The sequence below is a fragment of the Macaca nemestrina genome, chromosome 15 (genome assembly GCF_043159975.1).
Source record: "Macaca nemestrina isolate mMacNem1 chromosome 15, mMacNem.hap1, whole genome shotgun sequence".
NCBI lineage: Eukaryota > Metazoa > Chordata > Mammalia > Primates > Cercopithecidae > Macaca > Macaca nemestrina.
Window position 1 is genome coordinate 27,056,927 of NC_092139.1, and position 24,378 is coordinate 27,081,304.

The 24,378-nt window shown below is 40.0% G+C and overlaps 1 protein-coding gene across 2 annotated transcripts in view; it reads right to left on the bottom strand.

Annotated features, from left to right (window-relative positions):
• Positions 1 to 24,378, bottom strand: part of LOC105496316 (catenin beta like 1) — a 176,669-nt gene that overhangs the window by 125,262 nt on the left and 27,029 nt on the right. Inside the window, exons 2-3 of one of the 2 annotated variants that reach the window (XM_071079342.1) lie at positions 13,038 to 13,226; positions 8,575 to 8,681 (exon numbers count right to left, since the gene is read on the bottom strand). In XM_071079342.1, the coding sequence (XP_070935443.1) occupies positions 8,575 to 8,681; positions 13,038 to 13,226 (296 nt within the window). Of the gene's footprint in view, positions 1 to 1,372; positions 1,500 to 8,574; positions 8,682 to 13,037; positions 13,227 to 24,378 lie in introns of those variants that run through there. The other variant, XM_071079343.1, reaches the window with a different exon arrangement.

Below are 24,378 nucleotides of genomic sequence, written 5' to 3' on the forward strand. Positions count from 1 at the left end.
AAAGGATTTTACAGCACTTCAGATCAAGGGCCAGTTATTCCCCTTACCCAAAGGAAGATAAGATTTTCTGTATCTAAAAATACCCTCCCTCTCCCTCCTCTTTGGAGCTGATTCAGAGGCAGATACCAAAGAAAAGCAGACCTAGTCTCTGGCATTCTACAATCACCACCAACTTTACACAGCATGATACTTTACTCACATTTCTACACCTAAACCTTTCAACAAACCTACGCCCAGGCGCTAAGAACAGAACTACTTTGCATTCACGCTGCATGCCCTCCCCCGGTGTTTGACATATAAGAAATGCCGATTAAGCCTTGGATGAACAAGACAGGAGGGTTTGTTCTGAGATGGAAATGAGCTAATCTGGCGTAAGGCAATTGAACAATACCCGACTGAGAGTGACTGAGAGGAAGCAGTTTTTAAACTGACTCTGGAGTCAGACTATCTGGGTATGAACCTGGCTTAGCCACCTACTTAGCCTCTCTATGCCTCGGTTTCTTCTGTAAATAGGGACAATAATGTTACCTGTCTCACAGGGCCACTGTAAGGAGTAAATGAGTAAGGACATATAAAGCACTGAGAACAATGTCTAGCATAAAAAAGCACTATGTAAGTATTTGTTCTCTTTACTATTGCTGCTACTATTACTGTAATATGTCTATCTTCTCTTCTCGAAAGTAAACTTCTTAAAGACAGGAACTATATCTTTGTCTCTTATATCCACAGATGCCCACTCAATTAAATCGAGGGCGCAAAGAAAAGCGACACAAACAGGGACTCTTGAAGTCACACAGGACTCATCAACTTCCAGATGCTGTCGGTCTGGGTAGATACAGCTTCTCCAAAAATCTGCAGTCAGTAAGGAACAAAATCTAGAGACTTAGAATTCTTTAAAACATGTCCATATTTTAGACAACATCTATTATTGTTTTTCTCCATTAGTATTTTTAATTATATGCTTATATATTTTTTCCCAGTTATAATATACTTCTAGTAGAAAACCAGGGAAAGAAAAGCAAGCCCTCAAAAACATAAACAAATCATCCATAAGCCTACTAACCAAAAATAACCATTGAAAATACTCTGTATGTTTAAGCCTTTTTCTCAACTCACAGACCTTTAAATTCTATTTTAGTGTATGATATAAGGCAAAGATCTAACTTTATTTTCTGTGAATGTTTAACCAACTGCTTTAATACCATGTATGTTTGCCTGTATGTTTAAGTCATTTTTCTCAACTCACAGACTTTACCCCACAAAAGTAAGCCTATATAGTATATAGTTCTATATTCAATTTTTGCTGTTGTTGTTAATATAGGCTAAATAATTCCCCTTATCATTATTCTACTACAATAGGATAAGCCAATACCTGACAAACTGCTATAGGTCCTTCTCCTTCTACATGGCAAAATCCCTCACTCACCACAGCACTCTTCCCTGCTGAGCTGACATGGCTGGCCTCAGAATCCTTCTCAACACAGCGTTCCAAGAACAGACTATGAATCAATCACAGGCTGGGTGTGGCAGATTAAGCTTATCTACAATCCCTGTTCTAAATCATAAATTAATGGCCACATAGTATTCCCTTGAGTAGATATACTGTGATTTAACTAACCAATCCCCCTTTCTCAGGCATTCAGATAATTTCCAATTTTTTTTCCCTTTAACAAATGACACTAAGATGTATATGCATTCCTAATTATTTTGTTAGGATAAATTCCCAGGAAGGAAAGGGCCAAGTCAAAGAGTATGAATGACTTAAATAGATTTTGATATATTTTGCCAGAAAGTACCAATAGCACACGAAGTGCCTGTTTCCCCTTACCCTCTTCACAAAGAGTATTTCCTCCAATTTGAGATAGAAAAGAAAATTCATTTTGTATTTTGCATTTCTGATAGTAAGATGGTTAACATTCTTGTAATGTTTACTATTTGTATTTATCCTTTGCCCATTCCTATTAGGAGGCTCATTTTGTTTATAGATTTATAAACACTGTATATTCAGGAAATTAATCTCTATTCTATGCTGCAAAAAAAAAAGTGCCCTTTAATTTGTACATTGTGCTTTTTGATATAAAGGCTTTTTTTTCCTTTTGACATAAAGGTTTTAAAAAGTTCAAGTAGCAAAATCTTTGCCTTTATGAACTCTATTTTACATGTATCCTGAGCAAAACATTTTCTATGCTAAAAGAAGATATATTTTATGGTGTACTTTTATGTTTATATATTTAAATATTTAATCCATCTGAAATTTATTTTAGTGTATTGATACAGGGCACGGATCTAACTTTATTTTCTGCAAATATTTGGCCAAGTGCTCCAATACCATAATCTATCCTTTCCCCACAGATTTAAAAAAATGTCATCTATCATACACTAAATTTTAATCTGTACTTTAATCTGTTTCTGGGCTCTTCACTCCATTTCATTGATTCGTCTGTGAATTTCTGAGTCAGGACTACACTTTCACATTGTTATAGCTTTATAGTATGTTTTATGTCTGTTGCTGCAAAACACTCCCTTGTTGTTTTTATCTTTTAGTGTTTCCTTGCCTGTTCTCACTTATTATTCCAAGTAAATTTCATAATTATTTTAGCAAGATTTTCCCCCAATACCTTTTTTTTAAAAAGCTCCCTTCTCTGCTTGCAAATAGATTATTTTTTTTAGATCACTTGAAGTGTGGAAGCTAAATCAGAATCATGACTCAGTAAGGCTGGTGCAGAAAGATTCAAATAGTCCATGGGCCAGGAGATCTATATAATCCTTGAACCCAAAGGCCTCAACAAACCTCTAAGGCTTATTTGCCTTATGTGAATGTGTATATACAAGATTTCTGGAGAACAACCTGACAAAAGGTTTTTCCAGTTCACTTGGAAGAACCGACAAGGGAGACTGGGCACTAAACAGTAAAAAACAAAATCGTGCTGAGTGCAGGATAAGATCTGGTGATTTGGGTGATCAACAGCCAACGTGATGGCTCATGCCTGTAATCCTAGCACTCTGGGAGGCCAAGGTGGGCGGGTCGCCCGAGGTCGGGAGTTTTGAGACCTGCCTGGCCAACACAGTGAAACCCCATTGCTACTAAAAACACAAAAATTAGCCAGGTATGGTGGTGCACACTCGTAATCCCAGCTACTTGAGAAGCTGAGGCAGGAGAATTGCTTGAACCTGGGAGGTGGAGGTTGCAGTGAGCTAACATCGTGCCACTGCACTCCAGCCTGGGCGATGCAGCGAGACTCTGTCTCAAAAAAAAAAAAAAAAAAGTGAAAGACTGTCAGTCACCTGGAGGGGTCTGTGCTTAGTCCTGTTTAGATCAAGTATTTTATTATTATTTTTTAATCAATAACATGAGCAAAGATATATAAAAGGCAAAACGAAAAAATGTTATATGACACAAAGCTTAAAGAGACAGTAAGCACAGCAGCTGACAGAATCAATTCAAAAGTTCCTGACAGGTAATAATAATGTGCCAAATCTAACCAAAGGAAAATTACCTGGGATCCACACAGAAAACTGCAGGGAACCAAAAAGTCAAGTACAAATGTGAAGGCTGGGAGAGATACAGTTTCATAAGGGCACATGTGTTTCTTTCCGAACTTGATGGCTTTAGTGAACCATAACTGTGACACAAATCAGAACATGAGACAGTTCTGCCAGAGACAATTCCTTATTCATCTCTGGACATCCAGCACCTGACGCAGGCCTTGGTCCAACACAGAAACTTGGGAGATGCCTGTAAATGGGGGCACAGATGAAAACAGCTGCCACAAGGTGGTTTTAGGGTACTTAAAAGAGAACAATACAGAGTTACACTGATTTAATGACCCTAAAACTTCATGACATCTGTTCAAGGAACCATCTTTTAGGAGGGATGTGGAAACCAATTCAGGGAAATGACCAAGATTCTAAGGAGTCTAGATAGATTTCATATACGAATTTGTTGAAATGCTTTCTCATTCTGAGTTGAAATTTTAAGAGCCAAAGATGCCAAATGATGGAATAGCTTTCTTTGGAAAGTTAGATCCTTCTCACTGGGATAGTTAATAAAGGGTAACATTAAAAAAAAAAAAAAATACCAAGAGTTAGATGGTAGAATAGACTGTGCTTCTCAAGTTCCTTCCAACTTTGAGACTCTTCTTCCAAATATGGTCTCAACCCAATGCTTTTAAGTTCAGGAAGTCAGAAAATTATCAAAACAAAACAAACAAGCAGAGAATAAAATTGCAAGCAGGGAAATACTACAAAAATATACTGGGTCCAGTGTTACGTGAGTAACAAGATATCGTGAGAAATGCTGGACTTGGGAATGAGATTGACCTGGGTCATACTCCCAGCCATGCTATTTACTAGATGTGTGGCCATGAACAGTGAATTGACAAATATTTACTGGGCACATACTAGGTGCCAGTCATTGTGTTAGGCACTGAGGATATAACAGATAAAATAATCCCAGTTTCTGGCCTCCATCAAATATAAATAATCTATTACAAACAATTAATTATAAGGGTGCCTGGCACTACCCAAGAGAAGTGTCACTGGAACACAGAGTGTAGTGTCCCAACCTGATCAAGGAAGACACAGAATATTAACTAACTTATTGCTAGACCCTGATTTCCTTATCTTCCTAAACTATAGTGAGGATTAAAAGAGATAATATATATACAGTGCCTAATAATAGCTGGCATATAGTAAGTACTCAATGAATCTATGTACCCTCAAGTTTGTTATGCTGTCACAGTCGTCTTCTGTTCTGCCTGACCAAGCACATCCTACTCAGGAGCCTATTCATTTAAAGCACACACTACTATTTGCAGACAACTGTCTTTAGGAATTAGGCATACTTTCAGCAATAGATGACTCACAGCTGGGGGAAAGGATCAAGTTAGAGGTGACGGGAAAGCAATAGAGCAACATATTAAAACAGTAACCCAGGCTGAGATGGGGTCATCGATTCCATCTGATATGACAGAGAATATTTTCCTAGCCTGCCCATGTGCATTTGCTTCAGACCAGCAGGATATTCTCCTTCAACCACAGGGGTGAATATTAGCAAATGACCAGCAAAGCTCAAAAACACTGGGAAAGCTGCAGAAATTGACAAGTCCTAAATGCAATCACTGGTGGGGAAACATGATGCTCCCTCCATCGAACTAAATCAGCAGTTCTCAAAGTGTAGTCCCTAGGACCCCAGGATGGGGTAGTGGGGTGGCTGGAGATCCTTTCAGAGAACTATAAGATCAAAACTATTTTATAATATATCTCAGACACCATTTGCCTTTTTCACTCTCATTCTCTCAGGAGTGTACAATGGAGCTTTCTGAAGGGCTACATGACATGATGACATCATTGCCCTGATGGCTAATGAAATGTGTGCTTGTCTACTCTTGTATTTTCCAGAATTTTCTAAGCACTTTGAGATATTCCATAATTTAAGAGTACAAGGAGATCCTGAGACCAAAAAGGTTGAAAATCAGTAAACTAAGTAAATCTGTCCCTGCAAAAATAAAGAGAAGAACAATTAAAGGACTTTCTAGGGAAACAGCACACTCCAGTCAATGTGGTGTTTGGGAGAAAGATTGCGCGGTGCAAACTGGAGGTTGCATAAGGAGAACTGTCAACTGAATCTGAAATGCAGTCCAATGAAGAGAGGCATTTTTGGGTACGCGATCAAAATGACAATTGGATATATGGGAAAATAAATTTGAATGTTTCTGATCTCAACCAGAAAGTTTCATCCGAATACGCTCTAGCAATTTTCATCTTCATTGCACCTCGCTGATCTAGAGAATTATGAAAGACACTGCACCAGTAAGAATTCAAGAACTCAAGGTTAAAACACAAGGTAGTTTCCTAACTGCTTTTTGACATGAAAAAAAAAGTTCTTTATGCATAATTTCAATTTTCATATGTTCAATTCTAAAACTATTGTATACATTGTCTGAATCAAAAACACTACTGATTTTTTAAAATAAAATCACACTGTCTTAAAACCAGTTAATGAACTGTAACACTAAGTACCTAAGATGTAGATGGTGAACATAACCTGCAGAAACTCTGCTCCATATTGACAGACGTGTATCTACCAAGTGGGCAAAGGAAATACCGGTGTTCAAAGAAGTAAGCTGAATTTCTTACATTTCCCGTGTTATTAACCTGCAGCATAGCTTCTTCATAATGTATCCTTAGGTTCAAGCAATGGGGACGTAATAAAGACAACAGGCACTACATAAGCTCTCTTATGCTTATTGAGCACCTACAGCAAGGCAAGTACTGTGGTAGGCACTAGAGACAAACAAGACACAGTCCATCTCCTAAAAGGAACAGAGTATAATGCAGGAACCACTGAGTACAGAAATAACAACAAAACAAATGGCAAAGATGTTAAAGACTGATCACATGCATTGTGGGCAAGAACACAAGAAAAGAGATGCTGCTGCTGGAGGAGAATTTAAAAATAGAGTGAGAAAATTAGCAGTAGCCATCATTAAAATGTACATACCCTTCAATCCGGGAATTCCAAATTTACGTATCTATCCTACGGAAACATATGCACACAAAGACACATATACAAGTAGGTACACTATAGCATTCTTCATAAAAGTCAATATTTAAAATAATAAAATGTCCATCAATAGAAAATAATTAAATAAGTCATGGTATTTCCAAACCACGAAATACTATGCACCAGTTAAAAAAAAACACAAGGTAGACATGCCTGTACTACCATGGACAGATCTGTTATATGACCCAAAAGATCAAGGTGCAGAATATGTACGGTGTGATTTGAGTAGAAACAAATACATTCGCATAATTAACTGTTCACAAGGTTCCTCTAGGCAGAGGAATAGAAAGAGATCAGAGTAGTGAAGGAGAACTTTCATTTTTCACTCTACTCATGTACCACTGGTATTTTCAGAATGACAATCTATTCATGCATTACTCGTGTAATTACACACACACACACAAACACACACACACACACAGTGCTCCTGTATGGTGGAGATCAGTACAAAACCTGAAAGGACTCTGGTGCTGGGTAAGCTGGGCCCTGCTCTATTAATAGCTATTCCTACTATCAAAGAGGGCTGTGGCCCTAGGCCCAGTAACCACATTCTCCCCACCCTGCCTTCTCATTCACAGCATAGGGACAACACAGTTGACCACGTTGGCCTCACTAGGTTGCCGTGAAGACTCTGTGCCCTCTGACACCTCTGGGCCTTTGTTCATGCTCCTCATATTGCCTGGCATGCCTTTCTGTGTTCTTTTCTGCCTAATAAAAATGAATCTTCAAGGCTCAACTCAACTACTATCTTTTCTGTGACGCCCTCAATAGCTCCCAACTTGGTATATACTGTTTCTTCTTCTAAGCACCCACAGAACTCTGCTCATATCTCTTTTCAAGTGTCTGTTTCCTTCTACCTTGCCTTTATAGTCAGTCTCCCTAGTAACCTATAAACTTGAGTGCAAAGACTGTACTACTCAACTGTTAATTGCCTGGGGGCCTTGGGCATATTAAGATTCATTAAAATTGTATGTCCTGGGAGGGACAAAGATAGGGAGAGAAAGAGAGGTTTAGAACATTAAAACTGTATAAATGTGAAAGTCCCCTTGGTTAGGATTCAAGACAGACTGAAAGATGCCAGATTCCTCATATTAGCACTTCACAGTGCACCAAGGTGCTAGTGCAGTAAAACTCACGTTAACTGTCATCTCATGGGCACCTACTATGTGCCAGGTACTAAGCTAAACACTTACCATTATTCTCCTTTAATCTTCATACAACTCTGTGAGGAAGGCATTATTTCCTTATACAGATGAGACACCCAAGGCTAAGAAAGGGGAAGTGACTTATTCAAAGGCATGTGTGTATCACACCAATATTTGTCTAACTTCAGAGTCTTTGACATGATCTCCACAGTAAAGCTATCACTAATGGCAGGCACGATCAGTCTTCTTTGGGCATTGAAAAGAATAATGCAGGAGAGTTAACATAGCAGGGCTGATCTTGAAAAGGGCTGGCTTACAAGGCTGGCCCTAGGCTGGCAGCCAGGAACTTGGCTTTTGAAATGTTCCCTAAGTGATAAGGTTGCTGCTTTGTCAGCCCAGGGCACTGAACAGCTGCTTTCCTTCCAGAAGCCTACAATTTTGTTAGTTATTACTGGCAGAGAATGCCTACATGAGCAGTCCTCCATAAAAACCCTGAACTCAGAGTCTCAATCTGTATCACTGCACACATGTTTGCATTTCACTGCTGAAGAAAGAAGCATGTCTGTATGATCCCACCCACTGGGAAGGAAAAAACATAGGAAGCCTGTATCTGAATTTCTCCAGACGCCACCTGATGTTGTGTTTCTCCCTTGCTGATCCCGTTGTGTGCCCTGTGTAATAAACCACAGCCCTGAGTATCACTGACTTTGAGTCCTAGGAGTCCTTCTAGTGACTTCCCAAACATGGAGGTCATCCTGGGATTCCTGGCCCCAATCACAAAAGCCAAAACAAACCAAACCCAAAACAAAAGTAGCCAACGAAACACCACAGAGGAGACAGGGTGTCAGTAGAACAGAACCTTACTTCTCTGGATTGTCTGGAAACTTAATCCGCAATTCTTGGTTTTTATATGATCTCTTTTCAAATGTGAGGATCATTTTCTTCACTGAGCTTTCATCCAATGGCTCCTCCTGGTACAAAGAGACAAATGCAACAACTTCAGTCCCCAGGGGTTTCACATTCACTGTCACTACTTTCCGGTGGCTCTTATACCCCACCTCACTCTGCCATTGATCTTTCTGGGTTAAATGTATAGTACACACCTTTTTTTCTGAGATGGAGTCTCGCTCTGTCGCCCAGGCTGGAGTGCAGTGGTACGATCTCAGCTCACTGCAATCTCCACCTCCCAGGTTCAAGCAATTCTCCTGCCTCAGCTTCCTGAGTAGCTGGGACTACAGGCACATGCCACCACGCCTGGCTAATTTTTTTTTGTATTTTCAGTAGAGACGGGGTTTCACTGTGTTAGCCAGGATGGTCTCGATCTCCTGACCTCATGATCCACCTACCTCAGCCTCCCAAAGTGCTGGGATTACAGGTGTGAGCCACTGTGCCCGGCCACAGTACACACTTTATCTCCCCGATTACAATGAGGATTAAGGGCCTGTAATCACATGCTTCTTTTTGTGTATATCACTTTCGATGTCTCACATAATGCCCACTATCTGTAACACAGGAAATTCAGTTTGAGGTGTTAAACACTGACTGGGCACTTCGGCACTTCAGCACTTCAGGAGGCCAAGATGGGTGGATCACCTGAGGTCAGGAGTTTAAGACCAGCCTGGCCAACATGGCAAAACCGTATCTCCACTAAAAATACAGGCACACGCCTGTAGTTCCAGTTACTCGGGAGGTTGAGGCACAAGAATCACTCGAACCCCGGAAGCGGAGGTTGCTGAGATTGTGCCACTGCACTCCAGCCTGGGTGACAAAGGGAGACTCCATCTCAAAAAAAAAAAAAAAAAAGAAAAGGTGTTAAAGACTCACTCATTCAACAAACATTTCTTGAGCACACTGTGTGGCACAGAGTAAGCAACAATATTAGATAATATTATTATACATTTACCTTGTCTTCCTTTGCTATCCATGTAAGATAAGACTGAAAGGTTTAAAAGAATTGTTTAAGGTCAAACTCTGGGTCAGTGACAGTGACCCTTAATCTTTTCCTATAGCAGAAGTTGGCAAACTGCAGCCCATGAGCCAAATCCAACCTACTGCCTGTTTTTGTACAGTGCGTTAACTAAGAATGGTTGTTAATTAGCTACAGTCACTGCTTAGCATTTCTTATATATTACTTTGCCTGGTCCTTACTAGATGCTGAGAAGGAATTCAGACAGGTACTTTGAATCCTGAAGTAGCATCAAGAATTTAGTAACCCTGCCTAGAGAATGCAGAAAAAAGCTAGTAGACCATACAGAATTTTCTGGCTTCATACATTGGAATAATACCTATGAAAGCAAATAAAATGAATATTTGAAAACTAAATCATTTTTTCTCCAAAAAATCTACACTAAAATTTCACACATTTTATCTTCAGTTTACCTTCCAGTTTAAATTAGTGTGCTGCAATGCACCCTGCTTCTCTCAATACTATCCCAACTCAAAGCTTCACAGCTTTGTAGTCATTGACCATAACTCAAGCCTAAAAGCGATAAAGAAACTGCTATTAAGAGAACCTGAAATAGATCCTTTTGGAAAGCACTGAATCATCCCATAATTTTATAAGTACTCAAAAATGTTAGCTATTATTCTATTATTAAATTTCTATTTCCACATATTGGGCTTTAAGTGGGAGCTACCCATAAATTCATTTTCGGCATGACACATTTCTTAGATTATACCAATGATTCCTAGATCCCAAGGTTCTCTATCGAACCCCTACCTCCTCCCCAGGGTCTACAGCTTAAAGAGAGGTTCCCTGATGTGGTAAAAACAAGTCAGAGTCCTGGCTCAGTCAAGACTCAGAGCCTAATTTCACTACTTACTAGCCATGTGACAATGTTACTTTGCTGAATATATTCCTCAAAGCTTCATCAAGTCCAGCTAATTCTAACTCCTAAATCTTTCCTGAATTCATCCACCACACACTGAGAATAAAATCCCAAACCCCTCACATGATCTATGTAAGGATCTGGCAGGATCTGCCCAGATAATCTCTCCAACCCCAAACCAGGGCAAAGACCCCCATTGCTAGCCCATGTCTACTTGTTCTGTGGCACAAGTAGACTCTCCAGTGTCTGGCACACAGCAGGAACTCTGTGAAGATCTGAGGAAGGAAAGAAGGAAAGAAGGAAGGGAGGAAAGGAGGAAGGGAGGAAAGGAGGAAGGGAGGAGGGGAGAGGAGGGGAGAGGAGGGGAGGGGAGGGAAGGGGAGGACAGGGGAGGGGAGGGGAAGGGAGGGGAGGAATGAAAATGTTACCTGTATCTCTCAAGGTCATAGAGATGACCTAAAGAAAATATGTACATAAAAGTGCTTTGTAAACTACATGAATGCAAGCTGTTATGGTTATTATTAGCAACAGGCACAATGTACCCAACATCCCACTAGAATTTAACCAAAATAATCAAAACATTTCTAGGAAAGAGTTAAATCACTTTCAAGCAAGCTCAATATCTGCTACTTTTCTTTTTCTTAGCTAACATCGTGCCCCACTCTGGAGAAAAACCACATTAGTGTTAACACAGCTCTCACGGGATTTCCGAAGTCCTAGCCTCTCCAGGGTTTGGCCTTCCCTCCTTTAATTTCTCTCCAACACTGGGGGAAACTGAATTATCAGTCTTAGTCATCAGCCACAGCAGTATCTCCAATAGCTCAACGTCAGAAACCAGAGGGAGATTTCAGAAAGATGAATGCTGGTGATGTAGCACAAAAAGGACAATAATATTTTACAAGTTCACGTGACTTTACAGGGGCAAGCATCACTTGTTTTTCATCAAATGGGACTTTGGTGGCAGTGAGAAAATAACTCCTGGACTTGTAGCCTTCCATGTGTCATTTTTACAAAGTGATCTCTTTTTCCCTGTCCCTTAACAGAAGGGCTGGTCCCACATTACATTTCTGTCTCCCAGGCTAGAAACCACTTACCCATGACAGCTACTATCCTAATCCTCCAGTACCAGCCTTGCCCTACATGGGAATTATACCTGCCAATTAACTGCTGCTGCAGGGCTAACAGATTGAGCAGAAGCTGGTGAGGGGGGAAAGGAGGGAGGATGTGCTACACACACTATTTGTCTAAGCCCTGGCAAGGCTGCTGCCCTCAGAGAGGAAATTCAAAAATTCAGGACTGTCTCCCACCACATATTTCTAAAGTGCCATCATCTTTTAGGGGCAGACCCCCAAATTAACACTAGTACAAATCCTAATAAGGAAATAGCTACTGTCACAACACGGTAAAGACCTTTTTGGAATATGAATCCATTTTTTCTTCTTCTCAGATTCACACGCCAGCCTCATTTTTTAAATCCAAACTTAGCATCGTGTCTTTGAGGGAACCAAAAAACAGCTGGCTCTTAAGACTCTATTTCCATAATTCATATTGAACAAAATGCCAGAGTGAAATAACATACAAGTTAACACTTAAAGATTTAAAAAGACACAGAGGTAAGGTCATTTTGTTTTTAATCACTGATATTTTACCTCCACTCTTCCCAGCTTCATTTATTCATTCAATACATATTTATTAAGGGCCCACCAAGAGCTAGGTATTGCTCTGGGTACCAAAGATAGAGCTGTGAACAGAACAGAGCCAGTCTCTGTTTTCATGGGAGGTTGGGAGGAGGACAGCAATGAGCACAATAAACAACTAGAATTTCAAATCATGCTACGTGCTGTGCAGACAATATACAGAACACAGTGATGAGGGAATGAGAGAACGGCTTGCAGGGCGACACAGGAAAGACTTCTCGGAGGAGGAAACATCTCACTGAGAGCTGAATGTGAAGAAACCAGCCATACAAAGCATCAAGGAAGAAGAGCATTCCAACAGAGGGCACAGAGGGAATGAGTGGAAAAGCCCCAAGGCATCTTGGGGAACAGCAAAGAGAAAGGCCCTGAGGAGTCTCCTTCCCTAAGCTGTACTTTTGCAGTCACATCTAAATATCTAACAATGTGGCACCCCCTTAAACTTCTCCACTTTTGTTGCTTTGCTAATACCACCATTTTCTCTGCCTAAAAAGCCCTTCCTTCCACTTGATAAAATTTGATCCCTCTTTCAAAGGTAATAACACAAGTGCCTTCTGTGTGTCCTCAGTAAGATCCAGGAAGCCTGCCTGGATAATTCGAAAACTCTGTCTTGTTCTTTACATCTCGCAAGATGCTTTCCCAACTGCCCTAGCCCACTTAACCTTCACATTAACGCGATGAAATATGAATTCTTAACCCCATTTTACAGATGAAGATGGGAAGCTCAGACAAGCTGAGTATTTGGCCCAAAATTACATTCTACAGGGCCGGCCATCTCAGCTCCCACCCATCGCTGCCATGTTACCTCTTCCTCTTCCTCTTCCCCATCTCTGTCAATAATCTGAAGCAGCCTTTTTTTGTCATCATCCGCTTCTTCCACCACAGTCATTTCTTCTTCCCGATAGCGGCCACGTTCTCGAGTACCAGTTTGTTTCCGACGCATCTTCTGCTCCTCCTCTTCATCATCCCGGGGACGTTTTGTGCCCCTATTGGGCTGAGAGAAAAGAAACATAGGATTTTAGAGCTGGACATGACATAGAAGCTGGGCATGGTGGCTCACACCTATAATCCCAGCACTTTGGGAGGCCAAGGAGGGCAGATCTCTTGAGCCCAGGAGTTTGAGACCAGCCTGGGCAACATGATAAAACTCTGACTCTACAAAAAATACAAAAAAAAAAAAAAAAAAAAAAAAGACTTTGCAAGGCATAGACAGCAAATATCCTAAAAGCTTTCAAGAATTCTCTGACTCAAAAGCAGCCAGCATACAATTTCTCCCACCACATGGAGTAAAGCTCTATGTGGTCATTTTTCAGATCCTTAATGATTCTATAAATATACCATGAAAGTCAGTGGGAATTTTTTTATATACAGTTTTGCCATTTCACAAAAGTTCCTATGTATATGGAAATAGCAACAAAGCTATCTTAAGATGGCGACGCCAGGTTAGGCTCATGTACTAGTCAAGATATAACTCCCAATGTCAACCTCTTAGCACCTGGTTTTAATTCACATCTATGAAAGATTACAAAGCTTTTTCTACAGTTACTCACAAGTAGTCCAAATATAAAATATTACATATGTAACTTCTGAATGTCTACTGCACTCCCAATTCTATTTTACAGAAGAGTTGAGTTAAGGCCCAGAGTCTGGGCAAAGGACCTAAATAGACACTTCTCAAAAGAAGATATACAGATGGCCAGAAGATACATGAAAAAAAAAGCTTACCATCACTAATCACCAGGGAAATGCAAAGAAAAACCACAATGAGTTATCATGTCACGCCTATCAGAATGGCTATCATGAAAAAGACAGAAGATAAAGCGTTGTTGAGGGTGTGGAGAAAAGAGAACTCTGTGCACTGTTGGTGGAAATACAAATAAATACAGCCATGATGGAAAACAGATGGAGGTTCCTCAAAAAATTAAAAACAGAATTATTATATGATCCAGCCATCCCACTTTTGGGTATGTAACCAACAGAATTGAATTCAGTATGCTGAGAAGATATCTGCCCTGTGCGTTGTAGCGTTATTCACAATAACTAAGATATGGAAGCAACCTATGTGTCCGTCACTAGATGAATGGATTTAAAAAAGTATATATACACAATAGAATTCTACTCAGCTCTAAAAAGCGGGGAAATTCTGACATTTGAGACAACCTAGATAAAACTGGAAGACATTAAGCTAAGCGAAATAAGCCAGGCACAGAAAGACAAATACCTCGTAATCTCACTTGTATGTAGAATCTAAAAAAGCTGAACTCATAGAAGTAGAGAGCAGAATGATCGTCACCAGCGGCTGTGGAGGAAGGGAATGGAGGGAAATGTTGACTGAAGAGTATAAAGTTTCAGTAAGGCTGGGTGTGGTGGCTCACACCTGTAATCCCAGCACTTTGGGAGGCCGAGACGGGCAAATCACCTGAGGTCGGGACTTCAAGACCAGCCTGACCAACATGGAGAAACACTGTCTCTGCTAAAAATATAAAATTAGCCAGGCGTAGTGGTGCATGCCTGTAATCCCAGATACTTGGGAGGCTGAGGCAGGAGAATCGCTTGAACCTGGGAGGCGGAGGTTGCGGTGAGCTGAGATCGTGCCATCGCACTCCAGCCTGGGCAACAAGAGAGAAACTCCGTCTCAAAGAAAAGAAAAGAAAAGAAAAGAAAAGAAAAGGAAAGTTTCAGTTAAACAGGAAGATAAGCTTTAGTAACTTATTGCACTGTATGCTGAATATAATAAATAATGCACTGTACATTTAAAAATTGATAAAACAGATTTTAAATATTTTCACCACAGAAAAAATATTAAAGGTGATGGATTTGTTAATTAGCTTGACGTAATCATTCCACACTGTAGACATATATCAAAATACCACCTTGTACCCCATAAATATATACAATTATTTGCTAATTAAAAGTTTTTAAATCAAATATAATAATAATAATAATAATAATAATAATAATAATAAAAGCCCAGAAGCCAAATATTACATAAGATCACAAAACCATTAACGCACCCCTGAAAACAGAACTGGCACTTCCAGACTCCTAGGCCAAGGACCTTTCTACCGTACTCTGTTAGGACCTCATTTTGCCTTTTATTGTTGTTGTTGTTGTTTACTTTTTAGAGATGAGGTTTCACTATGTTGCCTAGGCTGGACCTGAACTTCTGGACTCCAGCAATCCTCCTGCCTCAGCCTTCTGAGTAGCTGAGACTACAGGTGTGTGCCACTGCAGTCAGCTCATTTTGCCTTTTACAATGCAATCAATTAAGAAGTTCTTAGTGTTGTTTTCCATTAAATTAGAATAAAACAGAGCAGTAGTGAAAGGGGCTTCAGAGCTGAAGAGACAGAGCACTGCCCAGACACCAAACAGCCCAGTGTCTCCATTCAGCTCAACTTACTCCTGATTCGACTCTGGGCCGGTCGCCTACCTCTCTAAACCTTAGTTTCCTTATCTGTAAATGGACATTATAATTCTTTCCTCTGTGAACTTCAAGTGAAAGAATTCTAAACCATAATGGTATTGAACAAATACCTAAAATCATCACTGTGAGGTAATCCACATGATTCTGTCTTCTCCAACAAAACATTTGTGTTAGATTCTTCAATGAGATTTTCTTTATCTGATATAGTAATCACACCCACCAGCAATATGCTTGGTGCAATGTGGTCCGTTACTACCAAACAGAAGAAAATGCCACTTTCACTGCCAGCCTGCTAAGTTGTTTGGTAATAAGAGAAAATTTTCTATTATACATGTTACACATCTTCCCTTTTGACTTTTATTGAACTGTACTCTGCCAGTGGTAGAAAGGCATTCCCCTCTTTATTCATGTTTCCTGCTTGCTCCACATCCCAGGTGCTTTAGTAAGTCTGAGCATATGACATTGTTGAGAAAACTCACATTCGACAATTTAGTTTGTAGGGTACCACCTGCTATTTTTCACTCTCTTCCTAGTCTCCCTGAGCTAGATGATAATTTCATATGAACACACTCTATTTTCCATAAGGACAAAAATTACAAAAATCTACTATCATCATTACTACTCTACCCTAAAAAAGAAAAATAAAAAGGAAAGCAACATGCCAGTAACCACAGACAAGCTACAAATAAAAAAGGAGGTGGTGGTTTTCATGTAAGAAGAGGAAGGGAAGGTAGATTCATCCTAAAGGAGGGCAGCCTTCCAACCGGAAATCTGTGGCTCCTCAGCAGGTAAGGAACTTCAGCCCTCTGGGAAGACTAATTCTTTCAAGCTCATAAAAGAAGCCCTGCTGCGATTCTGATTAGCGTGAGCCTACTGCAGCAGCCAAGTCAAGGCATGAGCTCCATAGTTCTCCACGGAAAGGAGATTTCTAGATTGTTTATCTCCGAGGAGAGAAAGAAAAGGCAGTGGGCCACAATTAAAAGGAGAAAGCTAAATATTGCCACAGTTAAGAAATGCAAAATAGAAAAATACACTAGCAATGTCTCTTTAAACACATCCTCCAATCCTCTCCTTTAAAACAAACATTTCAGAAGTCAGGGGAGGACGGCCACTGCACTCCAGCCTGGGCGACAGAGCGAGACTCCGTCTCAAAAAAAAAAAAAAAAAAAAAAAATTCAGGGGAGGAGTTTCATTTATTTAATTCCCATTAAAATGGCACTTTTCTTCTGCAGAACTTCAATCTTCACCACATCTCTGGCAGTGAGAAGTAGTTAACAGCTCTATTTTATAACAGGAAGACAGGATGCCTAAGATCTTTTAATAAACTCTTGCAAAGACAACCTGGTCCCTTCTCAAAGTTGAATCTGATCTCTGGAAAACTGCCAATCTGCCAAGATTCCAGGACCCTAACTGAGACAGATCTGAGGAATTTTCAGGCAAGAACATTCACCTATAAATATGTCACATAAGACCTTGGTTACATTAAAACAACACTTTTTAAATCATTAATTCAACAAATAACTTACTAAAGAGTCATAACGCTTGAAGGGTCTTCAAGCAATCAGCTGCCAGTCCCAGGCTTCCAACAGGGTCATGTATAATTAGGGACACAGGGATAAACAGGGCCAGTGTGGATTCTTGAGACAAGAATAACTCTGTTAACTTTTATTAATAGTGTTTAAGTATAACATCCCTAAGAGGGCTACCTTTAAGTTCACCAACTGTTTCTCCAACCTTCTCCCTCACACACAGTATTCAGCTTTAGCTTTAGCTCCTCATGACAACTCTCCGGCAGAGCCGAACCCAGCTGCGACAGCTCCCTCAGCAACACAGCAGCTCCCAACTCCCTCTCCAACAGAGAATACGCCATGCAAAGGCTCTGATATGGTTTATTTCCACATTTCTCTTCTAAAGGCAAAAACTGTAAGAACTTCTCTTCATTTCTCTTCTTAACCCGCAAATGTCTCTTTTTCAAACACTAACACTGCAAATCGAAAAGTTTTGAATCATTCCTGAGATTTGACCACTCTGAATAATAAGAGTTAGGATTCATTCAACTAAGTGCCAACTGTATGAGGTACTGTGATGGGTACTGGACACATAAGTGTGAACAAGACAAACACTGCCTTGTTATCAGAGCTTAACAATCTGGAACAGTGTTCAATCGAAATATAGTACAAGCCACAGATGTAATTTAAATTTTTTAGTAGCCACATTTAAAAAGAAACAGGTAATAATATGTTTATTTAATCTAACATACCCAAAATATCATTTCAACATGTAATCTATATTTAAAAATTACTAATTTGTTATTTTACATTCTTTTTTTCACACTAAGTCCTTGGAATCTGGTATGTATTTTACACTTATGGTGTATCTCAATACAGACTGGCCCAATTTCATATACTCAACAGTCACATGAGGCCAGTGGCTACAGCACTGAATAGCACAGGCCTAGAGGATTTCCATCTGAGGGGTTCCAGCTCCCTGATACAAGCTAAAATGGATTTGCCTTTCCAGCAACATTGAATGAAATATGGACTAAAAAAGTGGAAGTCCTGCCTGTTCGTGAAAGATTCACACTAAAAATTATGAAGCTAACTCAACACCCTGACCAAGAAATAAACTTCCTAATTTATATTTACCCAATATTCACCACTGAGAGAGCGACAGGTTATATAAAACAAAACAAGAATTGTAAGCAGGGAAGAAGCTCAGAGCTGTCAAACTGATTTCACCAAAGGGAAGCCAAAGGGCTCTTGATCCACAGAAAGAATGTAATACTCACAGCCTGTCACAGAGGTCAACAGCTCAGGCTGAGCTCTCCCTGTGTCTTACACAACCAATCCCAAGAGGCTTAAGCCATTCTTACCAGTCACCTTTGGAGACTAATTTGTTTTGGTATCTGAAAGGTATTTGGAATCCCTCAAGATGAAGGAATGACAAAAGCAACTGTTCTTAATAAAGTCATTTCTCTGCCTCTGCTGCCCACAGGACTAGAGAAAAATGATTAACTCTTAACTTCCGAACATCAGCCTTTAAGGGTTTTTACAATCTTCTACAATTCCCTGCCTTACTCCCAATAGGTGGTAAGTGGTATAAAAGCTAAGTATTTCCCACCAACCAACCACACAGCTGGTAGCCTTTCTAGGATAAAGGTTTCCCATTCACTCAAGCTCAGAGTGGACTTCACGATAATAGATAGATGCCTTTACTCGCCAATAATCTTGAGGCCTATCACGTGTGTGTGTGTGTGTGTGTGTGTGTGTGTGTGTGTGTGTGGCTCCAACCATACCCCTGAAAACAGAAATCAAGACATCTTCATGAGAGCTCTGAAGGAGTTAAAAAAATTAAATAAGCAATCTGCCTAGGATACTCCCTGCGTACCCAGACAATATCCAACCTAAGCTCTGGGTTTCATTTTTCCCTCTTTTTTTTTTTTAATTAAAAAGCAGTGAGAAGCTGTAGCTATAATGAGGGGCTGTGGGAACATGCAGTTATATTGAGCTCAAAGTAATGTACCATAGGAAGAGGCTACATCACCAGAACGAATCCTAAATTAAAACTCCACTATGAAACCAACTCCATTTCCTCTGAGCATGCAATCTATATTATCACATTTATGGGCTGTCTCGACCTCAATTAGGCTTGGGGGCGGGGGGTAAAAAGAGAACTTCTGTAATGAGCAATAATAGCATCATTATGATAAATTATGAAAACACACAATGCAATTATTAATGTGAAGAGCGCATTTGTATCAGAATGTAAGAGTGTAAATGTGTGCATGTGTGTGTGTCTAAATACAGCTCAACATTCCAAGTTCCCTAGCTAAGAAAGGGGATAATTTGTAAAAGGTACTTTTATGAAAAAAGATGTCCAATTCTAATAAGAAAATGGAAAAAGTCAAAGGAAACCTTCTAAACCTTGTAATAAACCAACAATTCTTCATCTAGAACTTAGGAGCTTGGCTAACTTCAGAAAAGGATCTTCCAAATGGGGCATGAAGTACTCTTTCCAAGATATCAGACAACAGGAAAGACAATAATTTGAACCAGGAGAAGGAGATAATTTAGTCTTTCTCTCTCTTTATATTAATAGAATAGGGAAATCTGAGGTGAGTGAGTTTAAGCTACTTGCCTATGGTGAGCAAGACCACAAGGCTTCTAAATCCCAATATAGTGCTTTTCCTTTTTCTCCATGTTACCTTAAAACTGGTTGGTAAGAAAATAAGAGGACCCAGAAGCAGCCACTAGTAAATAAGTAAACAAAGCTGCTATTAAAATATAAGAACACAAGACTAGTGGCTATTTTAGACAGGATATAACTAGAAATAAACCACCATCAACAGGAAAAGGCTTTCAATTCATTTTGCTAGAGCTAATGATTCCTAATCTGCTTGCAACGGTGACAACCTGTATGGAGAATCAGTTTTGAAGTCCTAAATTCAAATTCAAATTTGAATTTCCTAAATTCAAATCCTAGCACCTCTACTCAGCAGCCCTGGAAAGTAAGTTATTCCCTCTACGCTTCAGTTTTCTCAGTCTATAAGCTGAGAACAATAACCTCTTTCACACAGACATTTATGCATATACGTATGCATGTACATAAAAGCCTATGTTTCTTTTCTTTTTTTGAGACGGAACCTCACTCTGTCACCCAGGCTGGAATGCAGTGGTGCGATCTCGGCTCACTGCAATGCAGTAGTGCGATCTCGGCTCACTGCAATGTCCGCCTCCTGAGTTCAAGCGATTCTCCTGTCTCGGCCTCCTAAGCAGCTGGGACTACAGGCATGTGCCAGCACACCCAGCTCATTTTTGTGTTTCTGGTAGGGATGGGGTTACACCATGTTGACAAGGCTGGTCTCGAATGTGTAACCTCAAATGATCAGCCTGCCTCGGCCTCCCAAAGTGCCGAAATTACAGGCATGAGCCACTGCACCCAGTCTAAAGGCCTGGGTTGCTAAAGTACAGAAGCAGTTTGGTCCATAGAAAACACCACACTGAGCTCCCTATCTCTCCTGACATACTTGATTAAAAAATCAAAGAGGCGGGCTAGGTGCAGTGGCTCACGCCTGTAATCCCAACACTTTGGGAGGCTGAGGAGGGAAGATCACCTGAGTTCGGGAGTTGGAGATCATCCTGGCTAACATGGTGAAACCCCGTATCTACTAAAAATAAAAAATTAGCCAGTCATGGTGGCGCGTGCCTGTAATCCCAGCTACTGGGGAGGCTGAGGCTGGAGAACTGCGTGAACCAGGGAGGCGGAGGTTGCGGTGAGCTGAGATCGTGCCACTCCACTCCAGCCTGGGCAACAAGAGCAAAACTCTGTCTCAAAAAAAAAAAAAAAAAAAATCAAAGAGGCTCAAGGTTGGAAAGAACTCTGACCACTAATAGTTAGGTTTTTAAATGTGGATCCCTTTTCTAATGTCAAAATATTTGACAAGACCAATCAGGTGAAGTGGCGCACTCCTGTAATCTCAACAATTTGGGAGGCAGAGGAGGGAGGCTCGCTTGAGCTCAGGAGTTCGAGACCAGCCTCAGCAACATAGTGAGAACCTGTCCCTATAAAAATTTTTAAAAATTAGCAGAGCATAATGGCATGCACCTGTAGTCCCAACTACTGGGGAGGCTGAGGTGAGAGGATCACTTGAGCCCAGGAAGCTGCAGTGAGCCAAGGTCGTGCCACTGTACTCTACTCTGGGTGACACAGACAGACCCTGTCTCAAAAAAAGAAAAAAAAAAAAATGACAGGACTACCTGCCCCCCAGACTTCCATTTTTTGGTACCCAATGATTAAGACACAATGACGACGAACAAATAAATTACTATATATTATTTGGTAATATTTTTCATTGAATTTGTGTTTTTAATGTCCACATTTACAAAAAAAGAGAGGAGAGAGAGAGATTATGTATTCATTTCTCAGAAAATGCTTGTGTACTTCTGGATCCACAACTTCTTGCAATAATTCTGAGGCTATCTAGAGACAGTTCAGGCATCAGGCACCCTTGATCTCACCCAGTTATCTATCTTAGGTTTTGAATCCTTTTTAACATATCTCTGCCCAGGCATACACCAGGGCTTTCCTAACACCTCCAGTGACCAGATACTCACCTCCTCCCTAAACTGTGCCGCCTCCACCTTTGAATCACTCAGTTAGGAAGCTCATTCAATTGAGGAGAGACCTTTCCACTTACACTCTCCTTCATGGTTCCTAATACTTCCCCCTTTAAGGAAATGTAAAACATGTCTAGTCTCGCTCATATTAAAAAAAAAAATTACATTTTTCAAGACAGCAGTCCTTCTTATTTCTTCCTTCCCAATTGCCTTTTCTATTTCAGAATAAACACTTTCAATAAGACGGTCGGGCAGGGGGCAACGGGGGGGGGAGGTACACACATAATTATATTCCTTCCTACCATTATTTTGGAATTTCATAATTTTAAAGCTTTCTAATACCTCTTGGAATAATTAGACATATGGAATGTCGCAAACCCGTTTGTGGATGCATTGGTCTAACCAAATTGAAATGCTCAGAAATCATCTGCTGTTAACCTCTTCTGATTACCTTTTGTCAGAATAAAAGGGAGTTTTCAAACATTCATTTTTACCAGATGGTAGTGAGTGGCCTGACCCAGAAGTTACAGATGAGTTGCAGTAATGAGTTTTCCCTTGCCTTTACTGGCTGCACATTCACTGGTGACATTTTACAACTAGGACTTCTGGCTCAATCAATATTTGCAGGCATGAAACCTGCCAAAGTTAACATCAGGGCTCCCTTGCAAATTTGCTTAAGGCACCACAAATGAAAAAGCTCACACTCTCTAATGCTGCAACTATCATCAGCCAAAGTTCATAATTAGATATCAAAGGAATCAGAGACAGAAAATGCCACTCACCTCAAAGGGTTGTTGTGATGATTAAACAATACACCTTACAAAGGTGCCCTAGGTAAACTACAAATCGCTATACCAATGAAAGGTGTTATCATCATCATATTTTTAGGAAATGTCTGAGTGAAAATGCCAGATATTCATATATAAACACATATTACACCTCTGCAAATTTGCAAGACTAGCTTCAAAAAAAGATCAATGAATTATGTCAACCTACTACCTTTTTTTCTGGAGGAAAAAATAGGTATCAAGAACTCCTCAAAATCCCAAAGCAGAGTCTTTGCAAAATATAAAAGAGAACCACCATTTATGCCCAATTAAAAAAAAAATTACAGGCAATAAGACTACAGTAATTACTGGAGAATATGGTCTTTATCAATGTTCACAATGAAGGGGAAAATATCAATGTATCAAAAATCAAAATTACAAACAGTCTCACTTATGATCTGTAATCTGATTGGCTGACAGCTAAGATGGATGTGATTTATGATTTAAATCACTAGTCATGAAGACTACTTAATCCATTTTTCCTACCAAAAAATTTTTATTCCTTGTTAAAACCTGAATATATATTCATCTCACCGCCAAAGGGTATATAGATTTCTTTTTTAGAAGTACAAACTATACTTTAATGACCATGATTTACTTTGACATCTGCTCTGATTGATTCTACAGCTACATCAGAAAGCTGAATGTTGATTTGGTTTCTTTATCAAAACTAACATAGGCAGATTACTTGTAAAGTTATTGGAAGGCAAACTATCTCCATTTAGCACACTTATGAATCTGTTTTGTCAGCTACACCAGAACCATCAGCATCCATTCATTCATTAAGGAAGTATTTACTGAGCTAAAAGAACCTGAACATCACTCTATTAGGTGCTGGAGGGACTGTTAGACATCAATTTAACAACAAAACAGCACTGATCTAAAAGAAGTAAGGTGGTACAATGCAAATAGCAAACCAAAAATCAGAAAAATCTGCGTTCTAGTGGTAAATCACTTAAGAGCCACGTGACCTTGGATAAGTCATTAGACTTATCAATGCTGCATTTATAAAAATGCTCAGCCCTTGCTTTGCTATCTCACAGGACTAACTTTACTTTAGTAGGCTAAGGGATAGGAAGATTAAAATGAGATAAAAATACAGGACTTCGGAGAGAAAGCACAGAATACAATTTCTCTCATTGACTGCAAACTGCAAAGCCCTGTATATACAACAGACTTTCTTTCTTCCTTTCTTCCTTCCTTTCTCTCTTTCTCTCTCTCTCTCTTTTTCTTTCTTTCTTTCTTTCAATTTTAGATAGAGTCTCACTTTGTCTCCCTGGATGGAGTGCAGTGGCGCGATCTTGGCTCACTGAAACCTCCACCTCGTGGGTTCAGGCAATTCTCCTGCCTCAGTTTCTCAAGTAGCTGGGACTACAGGCGTGCACTACCACACCTGACTAATTTTTGTATTTTTAGTAGAGATGGGGTTTTGCCATGTTGCCCAGGCTGGTCTCAAACTCCTGACCTCAAATGATCCGCCTGCCTTGACCCCCAAAAGTGCTGGGATTACAGGCATGAGCAACCATGCCTGGCCAGACTTTAAATTATTTAAAGCCAGCTTTTGACAAAGAACATAAGAAGATGATCGTAGAAGAAAAAATACTGAGTAGCCCATAAGCATATAAAAAGTAGTCCAACCTCATTAGAAATCAGGGAAATGTACATAAAACCATTAGTTATCATCGGATTGACAAAAATGAAAAAATAAAAAATCTGGTAACACCAAGGGTTGGTGAGGATATGGGGAAGCAAGAACTGTTAATACTTGCTGACAGAGAA